This window comes from Seriola aureovittata, chromosome 7 (assembly GCF_021018895.1).
Source record: "Seriola aureovittata isolate HTS-2021-v1 ecotype China chromosome 7, ASM2101889v1, whole genome shotgun sequence".
NCBI lineage: Eukaryota > Metazoa > Chordata > Actinopteri > Carangiformes > Carangidae > Seriola > Seriola aureovittata.
In genome coordinates this window covers 5,336,296-5,358,498 of record NC_079370.1, presented here as the reverse complement: position 1 = coordinate 5,358,498, position 22,203 = coordinate 5,336,296, and the positions used below count along the sequence as shown (strand labels likewise).

The 22,203-nt window shown below is 47.2% G+C and overlaps 2 protein-coding genes and 1 long non-coding RNA gene across 5 annotated transcripts; 1 reads left to right on the top strand and 2 right to left on the bottom strand.

The window, feature by feature from the left end:
• Positions 1–903: 903 nt before the first annotated feature.
• Positions 904–12,450, bottom strand: myo1eb (myosin IEb). Its single transcript, XM_056381789.1, has 27 exons — positions 12,220–12,450; positions 10,820–10,957; positions 10,449–10,538; positions 10,076–10,170; positions 9,721–9,808; positions 9,378–9,467; positions 9,156–9,287; positions 8,725–8,859; positions 8,513–8,645; positions 7,680–7,876; positions 7,411–7,491; positions 6,996–7,082; positions 6,751–6,837; positions 6,263–6,430; positions 6,098–6,183; positions 5,865–5,946; positions 4,760–4,965; positions 4,535–4,679; positions 4,236–4,350; positions 3,965–4,134; positions 3,722–3,867; positions 2,758–2,904; positions 2,480–2,637; positions 2,327–2,401; positions 2,058–2,247; positions 1,801–1,976; positions 904–1,595 (listed from the first exon to the last, which is right to left on the bottom strand). Exons 1-27 carry the CDS (start codon positions 12,220–12,222, stop codon positions 1,519–1,521), a joined length of 3,297 nt encoding a protein of 1,098 aa, XP_056237764.1. The 5' UTR covers positions 12,223–12,450; the 3' UTR covers positions 904–1,518.
• Positions 7,369–12,524, top strand: LOC130172847 (uncharacterized). 2 transcript variants are annotated; one of them, XR_008828336.1, is made up of 5 exons: positions 7,369–7,450; positions 8,571–8,696; positions 9,222–9,316; positions 9,744–9,913; positions 12,436–12,524. It is a non-coding gene; the product is annotated as an uncharacterized LOC130172847 (long non-coding RNA). The 2 variants fall into 2 exon arrangements; XR_008828337.1 differs by lacking the exon at positions 12,436–12,524 and adding an exon at positions 10,464–10,552.
• Positions 12,525–13,775: 1,251 nt separating this feature from the next.
• Positions 13,776–22,188, bottom strand: pi4kb (phosphatidylinositol 4-kinase, catalytic, beta). 2 transcript variants are annotated; one of them, XM_056379981.1, is made up of 12 exons: positions 22,037–22,188; positions 19,707–20,398; positions 19,098–19,463; positions 17,618–17,845; positions 16,771–16,998; positions 16,297–16,406; positions 16,062–16,166; positions 15,791–15,914; positions 15,445–15,710; positions 15,207–15,339; positions 14,749–14,869; positions 13,776–14,643 (listed from the first exon to the last, which is right to left on the bottom strand). In XM_056379981.1, the coding sequence occupies exons 2-12, from the start codon at positions 20,367–20,369 to the stop codon at positions 14,462–14,464; spliced, it is 2,526 nt and encodes an 841-aa protein (XP_056235956.1). In that variant the 5' UTR covers positions 20,370–20,398; positions 22,037–22,188; the 3' UTR covers positions 13,776–14,461. The 2 variants fall into 2 exon arrangements, with proteins under 2 accessions (XP_056235956.1, XP_056235955.1); XM_056379980.1 differs by having other exon boundaries at positions 13,776–14,869.
• Positions 22,189–22,203: the final 15 nt, after the last annotated feature.

Below are 22,203 nucleotides of genomic sequence, written 5' to 3'. Positions count from 1 at the left end.
AAAAAAAAACAATAAGATTTGATGTGTTTTAGTGAAAAAATTCAAAAATGTAATGCCTAATTTTATGAGAAAACAATCCCATTTTTGAAAACAATTTAATTTTACTAGATTCTAAGACTATCGATGAATACTACGTTAAAAGTAGTAATATTTTGAAAATAAAGTCACAATTATCTAAGTTGTTTATTCATTCATCAACTCAGCAGGGGAAGCAGCCTTATTCTTAAAATGTTGATTCAAATTAGAACTTTTTTTCTGATGGCATTACAACTTTAATCTCTCAATCTCATATTTTATTTCCTCCAGTCGCAACAATAAACAGTTTCACTTTCTAAAAACACTGATAGATGGGTCGTCTGCTGTATAATGGACCACATACTCAAATGTAAAAAAAATGCCACATTTACATGAGCATTTGAAGGCAGCAAAACCCTCTGGAGAAGTAGAACTCTGGGTAATGTAGTTCCCAATATTCCTTCCGTGTGTCTCATTTAAAATCACAATAAATGTGTTATTTTTATGACAAATTAAAAATGTTATTAAAACCGCAGTGGATTAATTTTCTATCCATCAATTAATCAATTTAGTTCTCCGACCTCACAGGCTGAAAACTCTGGATCAACATTCTGTTTTACCTTGTTCTTTTCTCACTCAGGTATTCAGACAGGTTGGTACTGAAATGTCAGTTTATTGGCTGTTCCAGGGTCAGCTGGATGATCCTCTGAGCTAATGCAACATTCATGTTCAGTTCATACAGACGTCTATAAAACACGGACAACAGAAATCTCATGAAACAGTCGGACTCTGAACATCTCATCTGACCTGTGTTTTTACTCTGGAGAAATAAACCTACACAGTAAAACAGATACAGAAAATTATTTAAATGTAAAAATTGTTTAATCATTTATATATTCACTTTTTATTTCGGTTTTCAATCAAAAGGTAAAACTTGACAATTTTTCATTTTCCAGGAGTGACATTCAGAAGAATAAAAGAAGTTTATATTTGAATATTTTTTAGTGATGTTTAGTCTTCACCTGCAGACAGTAAAACACCTTTTATCATGTCAGCAGAAAATGTAAATCATTAGGATGTTGTTCAACACATTCATACAGTGTCCTGTCATGACCACTGGAGCCTGTAGGGGGCGGTGACGGGACTTTACACTGATATTCTTGACATGTTTCCATGGTAACACTGATGTACAATTTGATCGAACTACTACTACTCAGAGATGATCAGAGACTGGAGTCACATGAACATTTAACCTGACAGTACACAGCGTTACGGGGACACAGTCCCAGAGTCGGCAGGTGAGAACACCTGACCTTGACCTTTGACCTCTGGGGACAATGTCCAACAGCTGTGACTCTCACTGAAACATATGTGTTTTGTTTATGAATGAAGTAATCAGCTGTTTCCTGTTGTGTTATAACCTCCTATATGTTGAAAGCTCCAGTGACCTCTGATCCTAGCTGCAGCAGCAGGTCAGTGACCTCTGACCCCTGGAGACGAGGTCTAGATCTTCTCCACGTAGTTTCCAGGGAACATCCCCTCTCTGCCCCGCAACCGGCCGAACCACCAACCAGACGGATCTGAGGACACAGAGACGAGCTGAGGACGAGGGACTCTGTACATATGAACATTCACAGCAGCAATACTAGTAGTACTACAGCACTAACATTAGTAGTACTAGTAGTAAAGTATCAGTAGCAGAAGTAGTAGTAACAATAGCAACAGCAGTAACAGTAGTAGTGCTGGTAGTAACAGTAGTAGTATCAGTAGTAGTAGCAGTAGTACCTTCAGTGAGTATCTCGATGACATCATCAGCGTTGAAGCTCAGCTCGTCAGTGTCCTGGGCGTCGTAGGCGTACAGAGCTCTGCACTGAGGAGACCGAGGCTTCGGTCTGGGGGCCGGTTTGGGTCGACCTGCTCCGGGGAGGGGCTTCACCTCCTTTGACCGCCGTCGCTGCATCCTGCAGGCGACACGCAGGGATTAAATTACTGTGTATTTACAACAGTGTGTAGAACCAAGACACAGATCCTCCCGGCCTCACCCTGCAGCGCCCTGTTCGGGGACGTCCATGAAGCCCATGTTTTGGTGTTGGGAGGGCCGGTTGTCGGGGCGACGTTGGCCCTGGATGCGGGGCAGACTGGGCTGCTCCATAGTGGACTGCTGCCTCAGCATGGAGTGTCTGGAGGAGGTGGGGCCTCCTCTGGGAGCTCCGCCCCCTCTGGACTGTGGAGCTGAGGAAACAAAAACAACATCTCAAACCAGCCTTCAGAGCAGCAGCTGACGGCCTGTCGAGGTTTCTTTCAATGGTACCTGAGTGGTACTGGTTGCTGGGCGGAGCCTGGTTGCCCATGTAGCGGCTCTTTCGGTTGTCCCTCCTCGTCGGCCCTGCGAATCAAACCGACAGGAAGTGAGGCGGAGCACACGGGAAGTTGCGATGGTGACAGAATCAGAGTCAGAACTTACGTGAGTTCTTGGGCAGACCCGGTCCAATGGACACCTGCAGGACCTTCCCACTGGGCTTCAGAACCACCTCATCCCCTTGACCCACTTGGAACTGGATCTGCCTGGATCCTGCAGAGCTGAACGGACCCCATCCCCCCTTCTTCACCTTGAACTCCAGACTGGAGACAGACAGAGGGTCAGGGGGGTTCTGACTTAAACTTATTCAGTCAACAACAGACGAACATGCAACATCACATGAAGGAAATGACACGTGTGATTTTGTATCATGTGGCACTGACAGGTTGTTGAATTTGAGAGGAAGCTTCTTCTGAGTTTTGTCCTGATATCGTTTCACCAGGAGACTGAGGAACTCTGTCTTAAAGACGCTCTGAAGGACGCTGTCGTACTCCTCCTCATGGACGATGAAGAAGTCGTCCTGCAGGGTGCTGAGAGACAGACAGGTCAGAGAGAGAGAGAGACAGGTCAGAGAGAGAGAGACAGACAGGTCAGAGAGAGAGAGAGCGAGAGAGACAGACAGGTCAGAGAGAGAGAGACAGGTCAGAGAGAAAGAGAGAGAGAGAGAAAGAGAGACAGACAGGTCAGAGAGAGAGAGAGAGAGAGAGAAAGAGAGAGAGACAGGTCAGAGAGAGAGAGATACAGGTCAGAGAGAGAGAGATACAGGTCAGAGAGAGAGACAGAGACAGACAGGTCAGAGAGAGAGAGACAGACAGGTCAGAGAGAGAGAGAGAGAGACAGGTCAAAGAGAGAGAGAGAGAGAGAGAAAGAGAGACAGACAGGTCAGAGAGAGAGAGACAGGTCAGAGAGAGAGAGAGACAGGTCAGAGAGAGAGAGAGACAGGTCAGAGAGAGAGAGATAAAGGTCAGAGAGAGAGACAGAGACAGACAGGTCAGAGAGAGAGAGACAGACAGGTCAGAGAGAGAGAGAGAGAGAGAGACAAGATGAAACTGTTGTACTTCTAGTTCTGGTTATGGTCTTAGTTCTACTTCTACTTTGGGTTCTGGTTCCAGTTTTCTGGCCCTGGTTCTAGATTTAGTCACAGTCCTGGTTCTACTTACTACTACTGGTTCTAGTTTTAGTTCTCTGGTGATGATCCATTTCCATTTTCTAGTTCTATTTGTGGTTCTGATTCTGGCACTAGTTCTAGTTCAGATCCATGTTCTAATCCTGGACTTCATCCAGACCATAGTTCTGATTCTGGTTCTAGTTCTTGTTCCAGTCTTAGTTCTGGTTCTGGTGGGGTACCTCAGGGAAACAGACTGGATCTTGTTGAGCTCGATCTTCCTCTTGAGAACCTCCTGGATCTGACCTTTATCTGGACCCTGTTTCACCTTCTCTCGACCAATCAGGTACAGGAACTTGGGGGTCAGGATGAGGTCTCGTTTCACCGTCTGCGTGACAACAGAACCAGAACCGGAGAGAGTTCAGTCAGGTGGTGTCTTCCAAAACCACGATGACACAGGTGAAACGTGGTCTCTGAGTTCTTACCCTGAATCTTCGGTCGTATTTCACCACGACATCGGCGAAGTCGATCCGCTCTCGGCGGCCGACGAACTGTCTGATCTCCGGGTGGTTATCTGTCCCGATGTAGTCGCCCACAAAGTTCCTGTTGATGCTGTTTCTGCGGCGCTCCTTCTTGTTCAGCAGGACGTCCGACGCTGGAAGAAAACCGCTTGTCACTTAGTGAAGAGGAAGACAACGTCCAAACACAAGCCAGATGAGGCGCTTCCTTATCGACACGTATGGGCGGCGGTCTTACCTTCCTCCCTCATCTTCACGTACTTGCGGACGGCGATGTGTTTGCGCCACGCCTTCTGGATGACCCGAGCATAACCGTTGTACTTCCTCTCCCTCATCTCCTCCAGCAGGAAGAGCTACAGGGAGGAAAACAAGACGAACACGACAAAGATCAAGACAGAGACGCACAAGCTGAAGACCGGGACATGTCGGTCTGACCCAGGAGAGTTTTGAGGTTCTGGTTCAGGAACACTGAAGGAACTTTACTTTGAAACTTAAAAGACGAGACAAAACCCCTTCCTGTGTGTTAGTGTTTCGTACCGACTCTGGAGCTTTGATGAAGACTTTGGCCTTGCCCAGCTGGAACTGGTCCTGGTCCATGTGCACAGAGTTGAGGAGGTGCAGAACTCCCTGACGCTCCTCGCCTCTCCACCGAGGCCAGCTCTCTTTGGTCAGGATGGCGTACCTGCAGCACATGATCGAGACCATCAGCGTGTTTGACTCAGCAGCGCAGTGTACAGGGCGTTCTCAGATTCGACCTCTGACCTCTGCAGGAACTTGTTGAAGACCCGTCTGTAGGCGTATCCGGCCCGGCGGACTCTGATGTTCTCTCGGAGGCCCAGGTACTCCACCTGGTGTCGGACCCGGTTCTCCTCCCAGTCCCGAGGACGTTTGGTTTCGTTGGGTTTGATGCAGCGGATGTAGTGAGGGGTGCACTTCATGAGGGTCTGGACCAGAGTGTTGGCTTGTTTCTAAAAGGGGGGGGCAGGTTTACCTGTTGGCATTGTTACCTGTTGTACCTTACAGCAGTGTTGGGGACCAAGAACCGGCTCGGCTTCAGTCTGATCAACAACCAAAGAACACTGGAACACAAAGTCTTTTAAATCTTCAGGTCTAAACTTTGAAACGTAAAAGTTTACGTCATGAGCATTTCTGACTTGAGTTGACAGTTACATTTTGGAGTCTCAGGTCAATATCCAGACGCCCCAAACCAGTGGTTCCCAACCTGTGGGCCGGGCCCCCCCTGGTGGGCCATGAAGGTATTGCAAGAGGGCCAACAAATCATTTGCAAAATGGTATAATTTTGGTGAAAAAATGTAATTATAATATAAACATAAAAAGAAATGATCTTTAAAAACATTAAAAAATATTGAAAACGTCTTTCACACCTATCACTGTGATAAGTCAATGAACTTTAATGTTGTCGCTGCTGAACAACATCGTAAACTTGTTTGTTCACAGTCTAGTTGCGCAGTAAGAGATTTCATCCATGGCAAAAGCTTCCTTAATGAAGGCCTCTGTGTTGTTACAGGGTCAGATGTGGCCCACCAACACTTTTGACTTTTTCAAGTGGGACAGGAGTTTGAAAAGGTTCAAAATTAAGGTTAATTTGTACTAAGAAATCTGTATCCTGTGCGTCTCCTTGGTTACCTTTTGTAGTTTGTGGCTGAGACATAGATCATGGAGACTAAAGACACTGAATGCAGCAAAGCTCGTTAAACTACATCACATTTAATAAGTGGTTGGTGTTTTAGCCTGGAACCAGCTGCCTGAACCCAACCCTGGTCTGAACTGATCCACCTGTCTCCACCTGTCTCCACCTGTCTCCACCTGTCAGCCATGAAGCAGCAGGGGTCTCTCTCTCTCTCACCTTGATCTTGCTGCTTGCAGTGGATGGACGCCCTCTCTTCTCTGCCTCCAGGTTCTCAGGGAACAGAGCTCTGATGAACGGACTGACCACAAACACAACATAGACATGAGGTCATCACATGTGTGCGCACACACACACACACACACACACACACACACGGTTAAATTAATACACAGAAATGTCCTCATAAGACAAAAATGTCCTCACAGTGATGGTTTGATTCTCGTACTCACAATTCGCTGCTCTGCATCAGCTCAATGATGTCGTTAAACAACACGTCTCTGTTCCTCTCACAGAAACCGCTGACATCATATGACACCTGGACAGGTAGACAGACAGGAGGACAGTTAATGTCTGTCTCACAGACAGGTGAACAGGTATACAGGTGTACTGAGTACCTTCCCGGCGTAGTGGTGGACGATGAATCCTCTGTTCCAGCTGCTGAAGTGCTCGTGTGATCCGATCTGTCCCTGAAGCTTCTGCAGCAGAGTCTGATCTGCTCCTTCACCTTTAGCGTGCATCGTAGCACAAACATCGTCCAGGATACTCATGACCCCAGGAGGATTCTGGGAGATAATCAGAGGGACAGAGGGTTAAATCACGTCACCATCACAGTCTGCTACTGAAGATGTCACACGAAAACTTTCATTCACGCACAGTGAGAACGAACATTGAATGATAGACTCAGTTAAACACTGACAGAAATTAAAATAAATCACAAAGTAAAACACTGTTACCATGGTTACCATAGATTCAAAGTGTTGTGAACTTTACACAGTTTCAATATTCGCCACCACAGCTGCACTACAAACAGTCTGGATGGTTTCAGATCAGACTCGACTGTTTTCATCAAATCTGAGCCCTGCTCTCTGATTGGCTGACTCACCAGCTTGGACTCGATGAGGTCACAGACCACCTTATTGTTGAAATACTCGATGGCCGTCCACTTGATCCCCTCCTGAACATATTCCTCCTGCAGACACAGAAAACAGAGTCAGAGAGTCGGCTTCAGTTTCACCATCATAGAGAAGAGACAGGGAGGAAATCAATAACCAATAAACAACAAACACACTCTGAAAGAAGGTGGAACCTGATGATGTTATGTGATGATGTGATGATGTCATAAGTCACCTGTTCTGCCTTCAGTGTGAGTTCGATAAAAATCTGCTGCAGCTTCTCGTTGACGAAGTTGATGCAGAACTGTTCAAAGCCGTTTTGCTGAAAGAAAGAAGCAGAAGTCTCTCAACAAATAATCAGATACAATCAATCAATACATCAATCAAAGTGTCAATCCAACACAATAATCAAATGTGTCTCTACAGCAGTGAGGAGTCTTCTCAGACTTCATTCAGTTTCATCAAGTTAAATCATCAACATGTGCGACAGGGAATCTCTACAGAGAGAAACTTTTCAGGGGGAATGTTAACTACAATTCCCAAGATGCATCACAGCAGGAAACATCCAATCACAGAGCTTAAAAGGTTCAGATTGACTCTCTAGGGAGCTGGAGGGGAACAACAGTATGGAACCACAAAGCTGTTAATACCTGGAAGATCTCGAAGCCGTAGATGTCGAGGACTCCAATGGTGAGCTCCTCCTGGTCCTTCTGCATGGCTTTATTTACACACTGACACACACACACACACACACACACACACACACACACACACACACACACACACACACACACACACACACACACACACACACACACACACACACACACACACACACACACAGGAAATAAGTCGTAGAATAAAAGACGAATCAAAGATGAAATGAGACGTGAACGGAGCACAGTGGAGCTGAACTGACGTCGACGAGGAAGTCGAAGAGTCGGGTGTAGAGAGCTTTGGACAGGGCGTCTCTGGTGAAACAGGCCTGCTCCGTGTTCAGGGTGACGGAGATGGACTCGGTCTTCCCGCCCCACTTACTGTCCATGATCCTGCTGGTCAGTTTGCTGCAGAGACTGTCCTGAGGGATCCCCAACAGGTAGGACGGGAAGGCCAGGACTGAGGGAGACAGAGACAGTTTGAGCATCAGTTACTCCACATCCTCCAACTTCCTGGTAAAACAACAGACGTCTGTCGTCAGCAGGAAAATCTGTGTTGGTTTGTAAAACACAGTGGAACCACGAGACAGAACCGAGAACCTAGAACCATCCTCACAGGTTATCTGTAGTACAGTACGGTGTGTGACTGTCCAGAGTCAGTGTTATAATATAAGAACCATGTTGAGACAGTTTGAGCCTCATTAATGTCAAAAATACAACATGAAAATTTATTATTAATACTGATTCAACTCCTGTTTGTGACTGTTGGACTCTGTGGCTTCAACTAGAGGCTTTTATTTTTATCCTGTATCTGTTCACATGTAGTCAGACTGTCCCAGTAACAGCAGCCGAATCAGCTGCGATCACTTCCTGTCTGCAGTGTATCATGATGTTTTACTGTGAAACTTAAAAACAGGAGGATTCTCTATGAAGTTCTGCAGCCACTGTTTTATTCTGGAGGGACATCAGAGATAGTGACATCCTCAGGAAGTGATGTCACACTGGACCAGACCAACATGTGGTCCAGGTGTGTGGGTTTTAAGAACACCTGACCCTGAGTCCAGCTCATAGTGTCCTGTGTGTGTCGGGGTCTTACAGTCCTGACTCTCCACCACAGCGTAGTTGTTCTCTTCTCTGAAGCCGATGTTTCCCAGGTGAAGAATTCCTGCCACCAGCTGAAGAACCGAGTCCTGATCCTCCACAGTCAGACCCACGACGGACATCGCCCCCTGAGAGACAGACGGACGGACAGTTTAACAGACAGACAGGTGAACAGACAGGTAGGTGGACAGAGAGACAGGTACAGACCATAGTATCAGAGAACTCCTTCTTGTCGTTGACGTCTTCCACTGTGTAGGTTCCTGATTGGTTGAGGTAGTTGTAGTAGTCGGGGGTCGTGACCCCGAGGTTCTCCCTCTGCTCCGCGGTTGCGCCCCCCAACAGCTGAGGACAAAGGTCACACAGAGGTCACAGAGACATCAGGGGGAGGACACTTATCGTTCAGACTCAATTCCTCTGAAACAGATTCTGAACCAGTCAGGACAGAAACTACAGAAACTACATTTCAGGGCTCAGATGTAAATTAGATAAATTAGATAAATGATGTAAATAGTATTTGTCGCAGTGTTCAGTATTTGTTCAGTAACCCTCAAACTGCTGCATGTTCCAGTCCTCCTCCAGTACCTGCTAGTACATGTTGTAGTACCTGCTAGTACATGTTGTAGTACATGTTGCAGTACCTGGTAGTAAATGTGGAAGTTTCTCTCTTCAGGATTCTGTGACACGACTCGACTTTTCTCCAACAGAAAGTTGGAGATCTTCCCTCCATCAGGAGCTCCTCCTCGACTGAACTGGATCTCAAAGTATTTCCCCTGACGGGAGAGACACGTCTGTGAGTCAGGTCTGTTTGTGTAATTATGAAATCTGTATTTATATTTTTATATTTATACTTTTCTACTCACAAATCTGCTGGAGTTGTTGTTGCGGACGGTCTTGGCGTTGCCGAAGGCCTCCAGCAGAGGGTTGGACTGCAGGATGATGTCTTTAACATGCTGCACACACAGACACGTGGTCATCAGCAGCAGTAACCATGGTAACAGAAGTAATAACTGTAGTACTACCAGGAAGGATGCACAGACTCTCAGACTCTGCTGACACGGAGAACTGATCAGTTTTTCCCTGAAGTAAAACCAGTGAACATCGTTTGGATGTCAGGACCAGTTCTCAGACTGGTACCGATCCAGTGAATCAGGACCCATAACTACCAGTACCATCAGCAGTACTCCGTGTACTCCGTGTACTGACCTGTACTTTGTCTCCTCCTCCAGACACTTTGGACACGTAGCTCATGATGTACTTGGCTGCGACTGTTTTTCCAGCTCCGCTCTCACCGCTGAGACGACAAAGATTCAAACGACAAAGATTCAAACAACAAAGACTCAAACAACAAAGACTCAAACAACAAAGACTCAAACAACAAAGATTTAAAGAATTAAAAGTAAGTGTAAAAGTAAATATGATATAATTCACTTTTCTTAATGATCAAACGGCAGTAAATGTAAACACACTTCCCTTTAAAGACTCATGTTTATTTATCGTGTGTCACACCTGTCTGCTGGACCTGGTAAATTCACAGGTAAACAGTTTAAACCCCGCCTACCTGATGATGACACACTGGTTCTCGCTGTCAATCATCATGTTCCTGTACATGTTGTCAGCCAGCGCGTAGATGTGAGGGGGGTTCTCATACTGGGCCTGTGGAGGGAGGGGGTGTTGTGTTAACGTTGTGTTGATGTTGTGTTAATGTTGTGTTAATGTTGTGTATTAATGTTGTGTTAATGTTGTGTTAATGTTGTGTGTTAATGTTGTGTTAATGTTGTGTTAATGTTGTGTTAATGTTGTGTATTAATGTTGTGTGTTGATGTTGTGTTAATGTTGTGTTAATGTTGTGTGTTAATGTTGTGTTGATGTTGTGTTAATGTTGTGTTAATGTTGTGTTAATGTTGTGTGTTAATGTTGTGTGTCTCTCTTACCGCCCCCTGGTACAGCTCCACCTCTCTCTCGGTGAAATATGGAAGCTGTTTAAACGGATTCACAGAGATCAGAACTGCACCGATGTAAGTCTGACAGACGCCGGTCAAGGACACAACAACACTCAGAACCAGAACCAGCAGGACTTGAGCAACTAGGACCAGGACTATATTAAAGCTGAAAACCTGTCTTTAAGTTTGGGTCTGAGGTGAATGAACTCCATGAACTGTGAGTCCAGAACCAGGTCTCTGACTGACCCCCCTCATCATTATGTGGGTCTAGAACCAGGTCTGAGTCTAGAACCAGGTCACTGAGTCTAGAACCAGGTCTGTGACGGACCCCCCTCATTCTGTGAGAGGATACAAGAGGATACAAAGATGTAGTCGTCCATGTATCTCTTCTTCAGGTTGTCTGTGATGGCGTCCTCGCTGATCTTGGACAGCAGCACCATGTCGTCCACGCCGCTCACCTTCACATTCTGAGCCTGCCAATGGTATCGCTCCTTACTGCCCTGGGGGAGGAGAAGGGGGAGGAGGGGGGACAGAGTCAGACCTGGTCTAACAATTAAAGTCAGTGTTTGTTCAGCAGGAGGAAGAAACAGCTGGAGGTCAACACTTCACTGTGTGTGTGTGTGTGTGTGTGTGTGTGTGTGTGTGTGTGTGTGTGTGTGTGTGTTATCAGATGTGGTGTTTGGTTGGACTGCTGCCCCCCCCCTCCTGAATTTCCAGCATTCCTCTGTCTTGTGGGATCATGTTGAGGATGAGCGAGCGGCGACGCCCAGACACGTTCCCCTTGACACACCGAGCTGCAGGACGCTGCACGCCACAGGGTGGGGGTGTGTGTGTGTGTGTGTGTGTGTGTGCTGCAGACTTTCTTTACTCAGAAGAAACAGAAACATTCACAGTTTGAAGTTGCAGATGATCAATAAATAATGAATCTATTAACTGATCAACACAAAACAAACAGCTGATTACTGATCGATCGTGTGTGGGGGAGGGGCGACCTCTGCTTTTCTCTTATGTGACGTTAAACTGAAGACGAGACGACACCACCGGCAACAGGCGACCAAGAAAACAGTCAGACAGGAGGACGCTCCACCTCTTCAGGCCCCTGGAGTGACAGGGTGTAGCGTGGCCCCCGTGGCCCCCGACTCCAGAAGATTAAATAAAGCTTCATTAAGAGGATGCAGCAGGTGAAGCTCAGGACACACTGACCTGCAGTCATTGTGGGGCCCCTGGTGATCTGGGGCCCCTGGTCTGTAACACCTCCACCTGTGCTCAGGTGTGAACAGTGTTTCTACACAGACTGATGATTTAAAATTTTAATTATTCATCACTTTCCGTACTCCCTCCTCAGGGCCCCGGGGCCACGGGATGAACATCTGACGGAGGCCAAACTGGCACCAAATGTTTCCATGGTAACAGGAGGGAAAATGTCTGTTTTAAAAAAGTCCAGCTGTGTCTGATTTATTTATTTTATTCAGAATTTTTCATTCATTCAATTATATATTTTTCTATTTTTTAATTCACACATTTCATTTAGTTTTTATTTTATATTTGATGAATTTATTTCTAATAATTTATCAGCTGATTCTTTCTTTTCTACAGGAACAAGAATTTTATCTTTTATTGGTTTTTCCTCAGACTCTGTTTTTTTTCTTGTTTCTGATTAAAAACTTTGTGATTACATTTAAATAAACAGCAGCACAGATCTGATCCAGGACCAGGATCAGTTTTTAGTTGGAAAGTTTGAAGTCAGGCTGAGTGAACTCACCATGTCTGCTCCTCTCGCCCTGACTTCCTGCTTCAGGGAAATGTTGAGAAATCTTGAGTGTTGGTCTCAGGTGGATCCAGGTGAACTCACTCTGAACCGGGATCAGTGGAGTCCGGATCAGACGGGTTCAGTTCAGTGGACTCAGACTGATTCTGTAGATCTGAACATTTTCCTTTCACTGTCTTTCTTGTCTGTTTTTCTTCCTTCTGTCTTCAGCCACTCAACTCTCTGCAGGTGTGGGCAGGTAAAGCCCCGCCTCCTCCGCCTGCAACTGGAACTCTGGGTAATGAAGTGTAAATGAGGAGCAGCTGGAGCTCTGCTGCCCCCTGGTGTGGGACACAGGATCACAGCAGGTTTTTACTTTTAAAACACCTGTTCATAAAAACTTTATTTCACGTGTCAGAATTATGTTTTCATGTTGTTTTAAAGTAAAAACTTTATTAAAATATAAATGTACAGATGTTACTCAGATACACAAGAACTGATGGGGTGTGTGTGTGTTTGTGTGGGGGGGGCTGTGGAAACTGACACCTATTTGAGAACACCTTTATTCACGTCAGTTTGTGCAGTTTGATGAACCTGAAGATAAATTTAGTTTGAAATGTCTGTGACCTTTGACCTCTGTTCAAAGTGAAATGTGACAGCACCTCGGACTGTAAACAACAACAACTACGTCTGAGTTTAGTCTCTTTAAAACTTCAGTGAAATATTTTCTCTTCTTCAGGATGAAGAGCTGATCCTGAGTTTAACAGACAAAAAAACGACAGACCGGAACACCCAGATCCACCTGATCGATCAGATCGATCAGATCCACCTGATCGATAAGATCCATCAAAGACTCTGTCAGAACAAAGACGTGTTTCGGGTCTAAATCAGATTCAGAACCTGTCACTGTCAGAGTGCATGATGGGAGTTTGAGTGACACACCTGTTTCACCTGTCACCTGAGGAGTCTGACTCCTCCCTCAGTGTGAAGGTCACGTTCAGCAGTTTATCATTAACTCAGGTCTGTGTGTGAAAAGATCCAACTGGTTTCAAGCTTCAGTAACTTCCTGTACACTCACTGCAGGTCACCTCACCTGGTGTCAGGTGGCTCCGGTCCTGGTCTCAGGTTCAGTCTGAGGATGCTGAAAGCTTTAAACTCACTTCTCCTCAGTCAGAAACACTGAATCCTGATCCAGATCTCCTCAGATCCAGACCTGGAAGCTAAAAAACATTTTCCTGCCACAAAACCTTTATTTCTTCAGACCTTTTCATCTTCTTCTGTCACTGATTCTCCGAACGGCAGTTTGACTGAACCACGCCCACCGTCCTCCGCACGCATGACTTATTATTATTTAGTCTGTAAGAAAACGGTTTAAAATAAATTATCACTGTCCAGCTCGAGGTGACGTCCCCTCACACCTGATAGGCCACAAACAATCAGACGAATCACCTGTTGATTCACCTGTTGATGACTCCACTGATCGTTGCAGCTCTGCTATTGGCTGACAGGTCGTAAATGAAGTCTGAGGTGAAACTGAAGGAGGTGTTTGATGGAATGAGGCTGACTGCAGCTGCAGGTCGACACTGTTTGTTTTAATGGGATTTAACAGGTTTACACAATCTGCAGTTAAAGGGCTAAAACATGAAAAATAGCGGCATGGTCCTTTAAAGAGTCCGTGTGGTTTTTGTTCCTCCGTCAGATTCAGACCGGCTGCGGTCCACTTCCTGCTGCTCTGCGGCGCCGCGGCAGCAGTCTGAAGACCGACAGTCCTTCTACCTGTAAAAACTGTCCACCTGCTGAGTGTTCACATTTAAATCTAAAACTGGGCTGCTCTCTGATTGGTTAAGAGTCCGACCAATGAGGGACATCTGCCCAAATATGGAAAAAGAAGAATAGGAGGAGGAGGAGGAGGAGGAAGAGGAGGAGGAGCGCTGAAACCAAACGAATCAAACAAACAGAAAATTCTTCAAAACAGAAAAGACGAACAACAAAAAGATTCAACTGACGAAGAAGAAAGTGGAATAAGAATAAAATAAAGACGACGGACAGAGGGAGGCTCATGGTCTCTGCAGTCGAGTTATAAAACCTGGAGGTTCATCAGTCTGTAGACAGTCTGCATTTGTTCTGCTGCTCTCACACGCACGCGCGCGCACACACACACACACACACACACACACACACACACACACACACACACACACACACACACACACACACACACACACACACACACACACACACACACACACAGGACTGGTCACATGATGCCGTTGGTGAGGTACTGGAAGCCGTCGTACAGTTTGGTAGTGAGTGATCTCATTGATCCGTCCACCAGCTGATCGATCAGCAGCTGCAGCTGCTCCTCCGTCAGACTCATGTGGAAACGCTCCTTCAGACCTCGCATGGTGCTGGAGCCGTGGAAACAGGGCAGCTGAGAACCTGGGGGGGGGGGCAGGACAGTCATGTAGAAAGCAGACAGTGTTGTCAGGAGTGTGAGTGTGAGTGTGTGTGTGTGTGTGTGTGTGTGTGTGTGTGTGTGTATACCTTGTTGCATGATCTCCACTATCTGCAGCACCCGGTCCATGTGTTTCCTGGCTGCTATCAGACCCTGAAGCATCAGCATCTTGTAGTAGTTAAACATGTCTCCGTCTGGACCCCCCATCACCTCAAAGAGACAAAGACACAGTTCTTCTAAAGAGACTCTTCCTCTGAGTTCCAGTAAATATGTTTCACACTAACACCAACATCCAGAGAAGAAGACACTGTCGTCTGTAGCTGCGTCACAATAAACTGTCATACAACCATGTTAACCTGCACGGTGAGAAGGCTACTGCTGCTAGCTCTGCTAACGTTAGCCACGCTCAGCAAACCAACACGACAGCGTTCACCTGCAGACGCTGTGATCCTGATTAAACCGAGCTCAGTTCTGACCAACAGGGAGATGTCGTCTCTCGTGCTAACGTGAAGTCAAAGCTAATAACCAGCGACCACGAGAAACTCACATCTACGAACTCTGTGGTGAGTTTGAAGGCGGACGTTTCAAAGCCGAGGTTTTTGGGTGAGCTGGAGAGGATGAAGCCGAAGTCGATGTGGATGATGTGACCTTCAGCGTCCAATAGGATGTTCCCGTTGTGTCTGAGAGGTCAGAGGAGGAGGGGTCACAACATTAGAAGACATTCATTAGGTTAAAAACACCGTTACAGACTCTGAAAACCTGCTGGGAGGAACAGGTGACCTCACCTGTCTTTGACCTGCAGCAGGTAGCAGATGAGACTGTATCCGGCGCAGCTCTGGACGAAGTTCCTCTGAGCAGACAGGAAGGCCTCGGTGGTCGGCGCTCCGTGTTCCTGCAGGAAGTAGTCGAGCAGAGACAGCTGGCTCTGCTTCTTCACCTGATGGAGTGACACGGCGTTGACCACGGGCTCGATCATCCCGCTGTCTGATGACAACACCAGGATCTTATAGGGCTTAATCCAGAGCGGGACACGCTCCTGCTCCCAGATAGACTGCAGGGGGGGGGCGGGCAGGTGAGTCAGTGGTCGTCAGTGCGTTTTGATCATGTGATTTTAAGATGTCACAGCCTCACCTTGAGCTGCTGTAGCACCTGGAAGGCGAGCAGCTCCTGTCTCAGGTCGTCTCCACATTTAACAATGACGGACAGAAGTCTCCAGTTAGGAAGGTGACCGTAAGGAGATCCTTCTCTGATCCTCCTACAGGAAACACAGTCAGACCGACAGGTAAACAACATGGAGGGTCTGTGGCGTGTTCCAGGTCAATGGGAATTATCAGTGGATTCTTCATCACAGACACTCAGATTTTCATGCTGAGGAAGTGTCCCTGAAGGCAGCATCACCTACCGGACCTTCTCCTCCCAGGGCTCCTTCAGGGCCACGGCCGACGGGTCCTCGGGGTCCCGTTTAAAGGTGGTGGGGGCCTGAGCCAGCTGCTCTGACAGACGACGCCTGAAACATGAGACACAAATACAGAAAACACACGTTAACACACAATAACACACACACACACACACACACACACACACACACACACACACACACACACACACACACACACACACACAGTAGATGTACAGACCTGATGTCTCCGGCAGCGATGAACACAGGCTCTTTACTCTCCAGGCTGGTGATGCTGTCCACTGAGAACTGGCTGATGTTGTCACAGCTGTTGGTGTGGATCTCTGGGAGCTGGAGGAGGGACAGAGGGACAGACTCAGCATCTACCAGCCTGTATGTGTGACACTATGAGTCGTGTGTTACTGAGTCTCATGTGACTGTCATCTGAAACCTGAACAGCTGATGTGTGATCTGTGTTGACGTCCTCTTCATGTTCGTCTGTCTTGTGTCTTAATGCGACTCAGCTGATGTTTTTAACTGTTGATCGATGTTTCCTCCTCGACTCTGTGGAAACTCATTCCAGGTGATTCCTGACTCTGCTCTGAACATCAGCTGTTTCACTTCCACTGACCCTGACTCCACCTACAACCTGTTGAACATAAACTGAGAACGCTGACATCACGTCCTGTCTGAGCACACCTGGGCGTCGTCTCACCTCCACCTGCAGCTCTCCGATGTCGTCCACAGACCACGCCTCATCGTCGTTGTCATAGTTGGGGACCATGGAGAAGCTGCCGGCCCTCTGCTCCGGCGTCATGCCGCAGTCCGGCAGGTTCTCCACAGAACGCGTGCTCCTGATCCGGTTCTCTGGGATCCGGATCGGAACGCTGGACGTCTCAAAGTTCTCGCACTCCAGAACCTCCACGTAGATCAGGTACGGAGCCTGAGGGGTCACAGAGGAGGTGGAGACAGTGAACAGCTGATCAAACCCTGGTCGTCTGTCTGGGAGGTTGTGTATTTATCTTTTCCCCGTCTTGAAATCTTTACTTACTGGATTGTTTCCCGACACATTAATGCACACAAGGGTTAAATACACATCCCTTCATATTGTAAAATAGTTCTGGGAAATTCTAATGTTGAGAAATGAAGGCTTCTTGGTCATGCTGTTCACTTCTACTTCTCTGTGACAGAACGACTGTTTTTTGTAACTGGTGAAATGTTCTCAACTATCCACTAAAAGAATCGCAAAAAAAAAAACCTTCTTCACTTTGACACTGATGGTTTAAACGCGTCTCATTAACACTGATCATGATGGAGACCTGACATGTTCCTCTGTCCCATATTTTAACATTTCAGAATCTTCTTTATTCAAACTCAATAAACAAAAACGTTGCTCGTAAAAGACTTAACTTCAGATTAAAGGATGTTTTAACCATCGCAGTTTCTGGACTGACGGTTCAGGGACGAGGCGCTCGGTCCTCACAGGTTGGGAAAGACGAATGCGTGTGTGTGTGTGTGTGTGTGTGTGTGTGTGTGTGTGTGTGTGTGTGTGTGTCTCTCACCTTGTCTTTGGAGTTTAACACCACGGCCTGTGTGTGCGGCACTCGGACCACGTGGTGGTCGAAGGCGGCGGTGGGCAGCCAGACTCGAGCCGGCAGTTTGTGGTTGAGCAGCGACAGCTCCGAGATCAGCCGCTGCGTCTTCTGCTCTTTGGTCGGCAGCGTCGCCAAACGCTTCCCGATCCCCATCAGAGACTTTATGAACTCCCTCTGAGGAGCGAGCCGTACCGGCTGGAGGGGGGAGGAGGGGTAGAGAGAGAGAGAGAGAGAGGGAAGGGGGGTTAGTCTCTGCTGGTGTCACCTGGGACAGAGACACCTGAACAGGTGAAGGTCGATGTTTGTGTGTCAGGTTTGTACACTGATAAGTTTCCCTCCACAGCCAATAAAAATCAACCTGCAGTTTTCAGTTTGTCCTCAGTCTCTAAGGCAGAGACACAGAAGAAGAACAAAAGAAGAAGAAGAAGAAGAAAGACGCTGTAACAATTAGCAACAATTATTCTGATTGGTTGGTTTGTAGTCAGGGTTTTGATGCTGCCTGTGTTTGTGGACATGTGACCTTTGACCTGGGACAGACAGACGTTTACATGTTTTATCTGAGCGGTGAAGTCTGAGCACCAACTGCAGCATCAAACCTGACACACACACACACACGCACACACACACACACACACACACACACACACACACACACACACACACAGAGGAAATTGTTCACAGATCAGTTTGTGTCCTCACTGATTCACCCACAACCTCCAGACAGCTGATTGGATCCAACACAAGAACTGAGAATTACAGGGTGACGTTCAGTCACAGGGACGTCACCTCACACTCAACCAGAACCAGACCTACAACCAGAACCCACAGACTTCATTTCCCACAATGCACCCCGGAGGGAGGAAGCTGGTGAACTTACGGGACCAGTCTCAAACTCCAGACTGTCCGAGCTGGAGCTGCTGTCCTGGAGGTCAGAGGTCAGGGGTTAAAACAGCGGGGGGGTTAGAGTGACGTGGATCAGACTCACATGGAGAAATAAGATCAGTTTGATTTAAGTCTGTTAATTTGTGTTAATAAGAAAAAATAAATAAATTCTCTTCTGATTTCTCCTAGTGCCTGTGAACCCACCACAGAGACCACATTAAACTTAATGACACTGAGTTGTTTGTCATTTTGGCCAAATACACTGAAGGTTCTTAAACTAAAATAATGATTTCTAGTATTAGAAGTTAATAACTATTTAGGAAACAACTGATTATGAATTATCTCTCAGCTTGTGTCTGTATGAGGTGATAAAATCCCCCTGAGCAGCTGACTCTAAAAACCTGAGGCGACGACATGCAGCAGAGGTCCCAGCTGTTTATTCACCCTCGCGAGTCCCTCTTTATTATCTACCATCAAAATAACTGCATCAGAAACACTTGACCTCTGGACTCCGGAACCAGAACCTGAGTCCAGCACACAAACATCCTGGTCCTGGTTGTGTTACCTCGTCCTGGCTGCTCTCCACCTTCGGGTTACTGGCTGTTCTCTTCAGGTTGCTGCTCAGGCTGATGCTGACTGTGGCGTCTGATTTGGAGCGCTGATGTGTTCGTTTGGAGGGCGACAGGCCGTGGTCTCCTCCCAGGGGCCCGGGGCCGGCGGTGGGGGACGTAATGGGACAGAAAGGCGTCAGAGTCAGGGGGTCCCTGCGAGCTCGCGGCCCTGCAGGTTTGAGTTCATCAGACAGGATGAGTTTCCTCAGTTTGGTTCCTCGAGAGTGACGCTGGGTGGAGATGTGCATGTCAGAGGAGTAAGCTCCCAGCAGCCAAGCACACGTCAGACTGAAGGAGATGCTCTGTCTGCAGCGGTGAACCTGCAGACGACACACAGGGTTAAATAACACTCAGTGAACCTGCAGACGACACACAGGGTTAAATAACACTCAGTAAACCTGCAGACGACACACAGGGTTAAATAACACTCAGTGAACCTGCAGACGACACACAGGGTTAAATAACAAAGATATTAAAAGGAGTCTGAATGAACACATTGGAAGCTGGACTCATGTTGGATAACATGAGGTTAAGCCCTGCCCCCGTGTCCGGGCCACACCCACCACATATGGCTTGATGGCGTCCCCGACGTCCTCGTCCATGTGGATGTACATGTTGAGGAGCTGGGGCAGGTAGAAGTCCACCTCCTCGTGGGGGAAGCTGAAGAGCCGGTTCCCGATGTAGGCCTGGACCCCAGGCTCCTTGGAGTTGTGCAGGTAGGAGATCGCCATGGAAACGTCAAACAGCTTAGACTCGAATAGGCGGAGCAGCCACGACTGTTTGGAGGGATTGTGTCTCTGCCGCCGTCGTGCGCTCTTCACCGAGCCGGGCGCCAGGCCGTCGGGGTCGACATGCTCCTCTCGGATCTTCATTGGTTTCACAGTCAGCGCTGCGGGGGGTGTGGGGGGTACGGGGGGTGCGGGGGGGTCAGGCTCCGCTTCGTTCTGTTCGTCGGGGACATCACCCTCCACCTGCTGCAGCTTCACCTTCTGCAGCACCTCCTGACACGCCCGCTGAGCCACCTCCGCATCGATCACCAGGCTGAGCTCCGCCACTCCCTCACTGATCACACCCAGAGGGGGGGTGACCGCCTGGGGGGGGCCACAGGACGAGGAGGGGGTGGAGGGGAGGGACAGGGAGGGGGAGGAGGAGATGGATAGGGAGGGGGAAGGGCTGTTCTGATCAGAGGGGGCGGGGGAAAGCTCCAGCTCTGTGTCCTCCATCATGGCCGCTGGGAAGCTCCACCCTTCCTCCGCTGAAACACACACACACAAAAAAAAGGTCAAAGGTCAGGTGGGTTGGGGGGGTGAATGTGGTTCAGGTAATTAAAAACTGATGATATTTTTGTGATCAAACTGTTGAATGATATCATTGATGTGACCAGCTGATCACTGCAGACAGCTGCCCAGTCATCAATGATATTAGTAACATCTAATGTGATGAGTGTGATGTTTAGAGACAGTGAAGCTCCGCAGAGAAACACTGACAGCAGCTGTTTATCATCAGTGTGTGTGTGTGTGTGTCAGGCTGTAATCTCACTCAGCAGATTACAATCCCCCAATGGGGGGGGGGGGGGGGGACTGCAGACTGTCTGGGTCACTATGTTTGATGATCACATGATTCAGACGTTGATGGACAGTCAAACATCTCAGTTCATGTTCAACAACTGTAGAGTCTATGAGAATCTGAACGGGTTAACCTGGAGTTAACTAGTCCTCTAACTGTTTACACATTACCTGCCTTTTGTCTAAAACCCGTTTAACTATATCACCATCACATAAGTGTATTTTTTTAATTATATTAAGTATAATTCCTCCCCATGACCACAGTTTGAATCATCCAGCACCAGGACCAGGACCAGGACCAGCACCAGGACCTGGACCTGAAGCTGAACCAGGACCAGTAGTTTTGACTGGACTGTCATACTGACACACGTCTTTACAGGGTTTGTATCTCTTCATCCCACATTCCTTCGTTATTCTGTCTTTATCTTATTAACCCCTCAGGTGCTGAACACTGTGCAGTCTACAACAGAGCTGCTGTCACACTGTTTACAGTGGCTGATACTTACACTTTAAATCTGTACATAATCTGATATATTTTATTATTCCTCGAGTCACTGATGATTGGTGAGTGTTTTACTGTAACTGTCCTTCCTCCTCAGAGATTCATTTATCTATTGATCTAAAACATAACATCAGAATTAATTATTGATCCATTATTTGTCTCCATAAACGTGAAACAAAAATCTGCTGGCACTCAGAACATTGATAAAGTTTCAGATTTAATTTCCCTAATAATCATCTGATCTTCTACTGGTTTCTTTCAATCTGGACTCGTGTTGTTTTGATCCGAGTCCGTGAACGCGTCTCAGTCTGTGTCGGTGTTGATCCACCAGAGTTCAGAACAAAACCATAAAAGTTTAAATCCTCCAGTCGGTGAGCTGAGCCTACCGTTAGCTTAGCACAAGGCTAACTCAAACAGGAGAAATTAAACTTTTCAACAGCTCCGGTACAGCCTTTAGCATCTTACCGACAGCTAACCGACAGCTGCGGTGTTGACGTCGGCTCACTCAGGTTGTTAGTTGTCGAGCTGCTGGTTAAGACGCAGTTACCGTTAACCCGTTAACTAAACATTAGCACCATTAGCTTCCAACACAAACTGAACACACACCAGCTGACTAGCTACATGCTAAAGCAACGGTCCGCTGCTGTTTTTAACACGAATACTGTTAGCATTAGCATTACCCGACATGTATCAGGCCAACTGTTGCTAAATCCGCTCAGCTGTTTCCAAAGCTTTATGCTAAGCTAACGCTGTGTCCGGCACATTAAAGGGTCAGCTCTTCAGGTACAGTGTCGTGTCACAGAGTGTCCAGGTGAGTCGGTTTTACCTGGTGATGGTTCAGTGGCTCTGAAGAGATGTTTTATGTCCAGTTCTTCTCCATTGATTCTCTCTCCTCATCTCAGCCGCTGCTAACAGACACCAGGGGGCGGCTTTCCTTTCTTCTTCTGCCACTACTTCCGGTCTGACTCAGTTGTTTTAACCGCCACCTGCTGC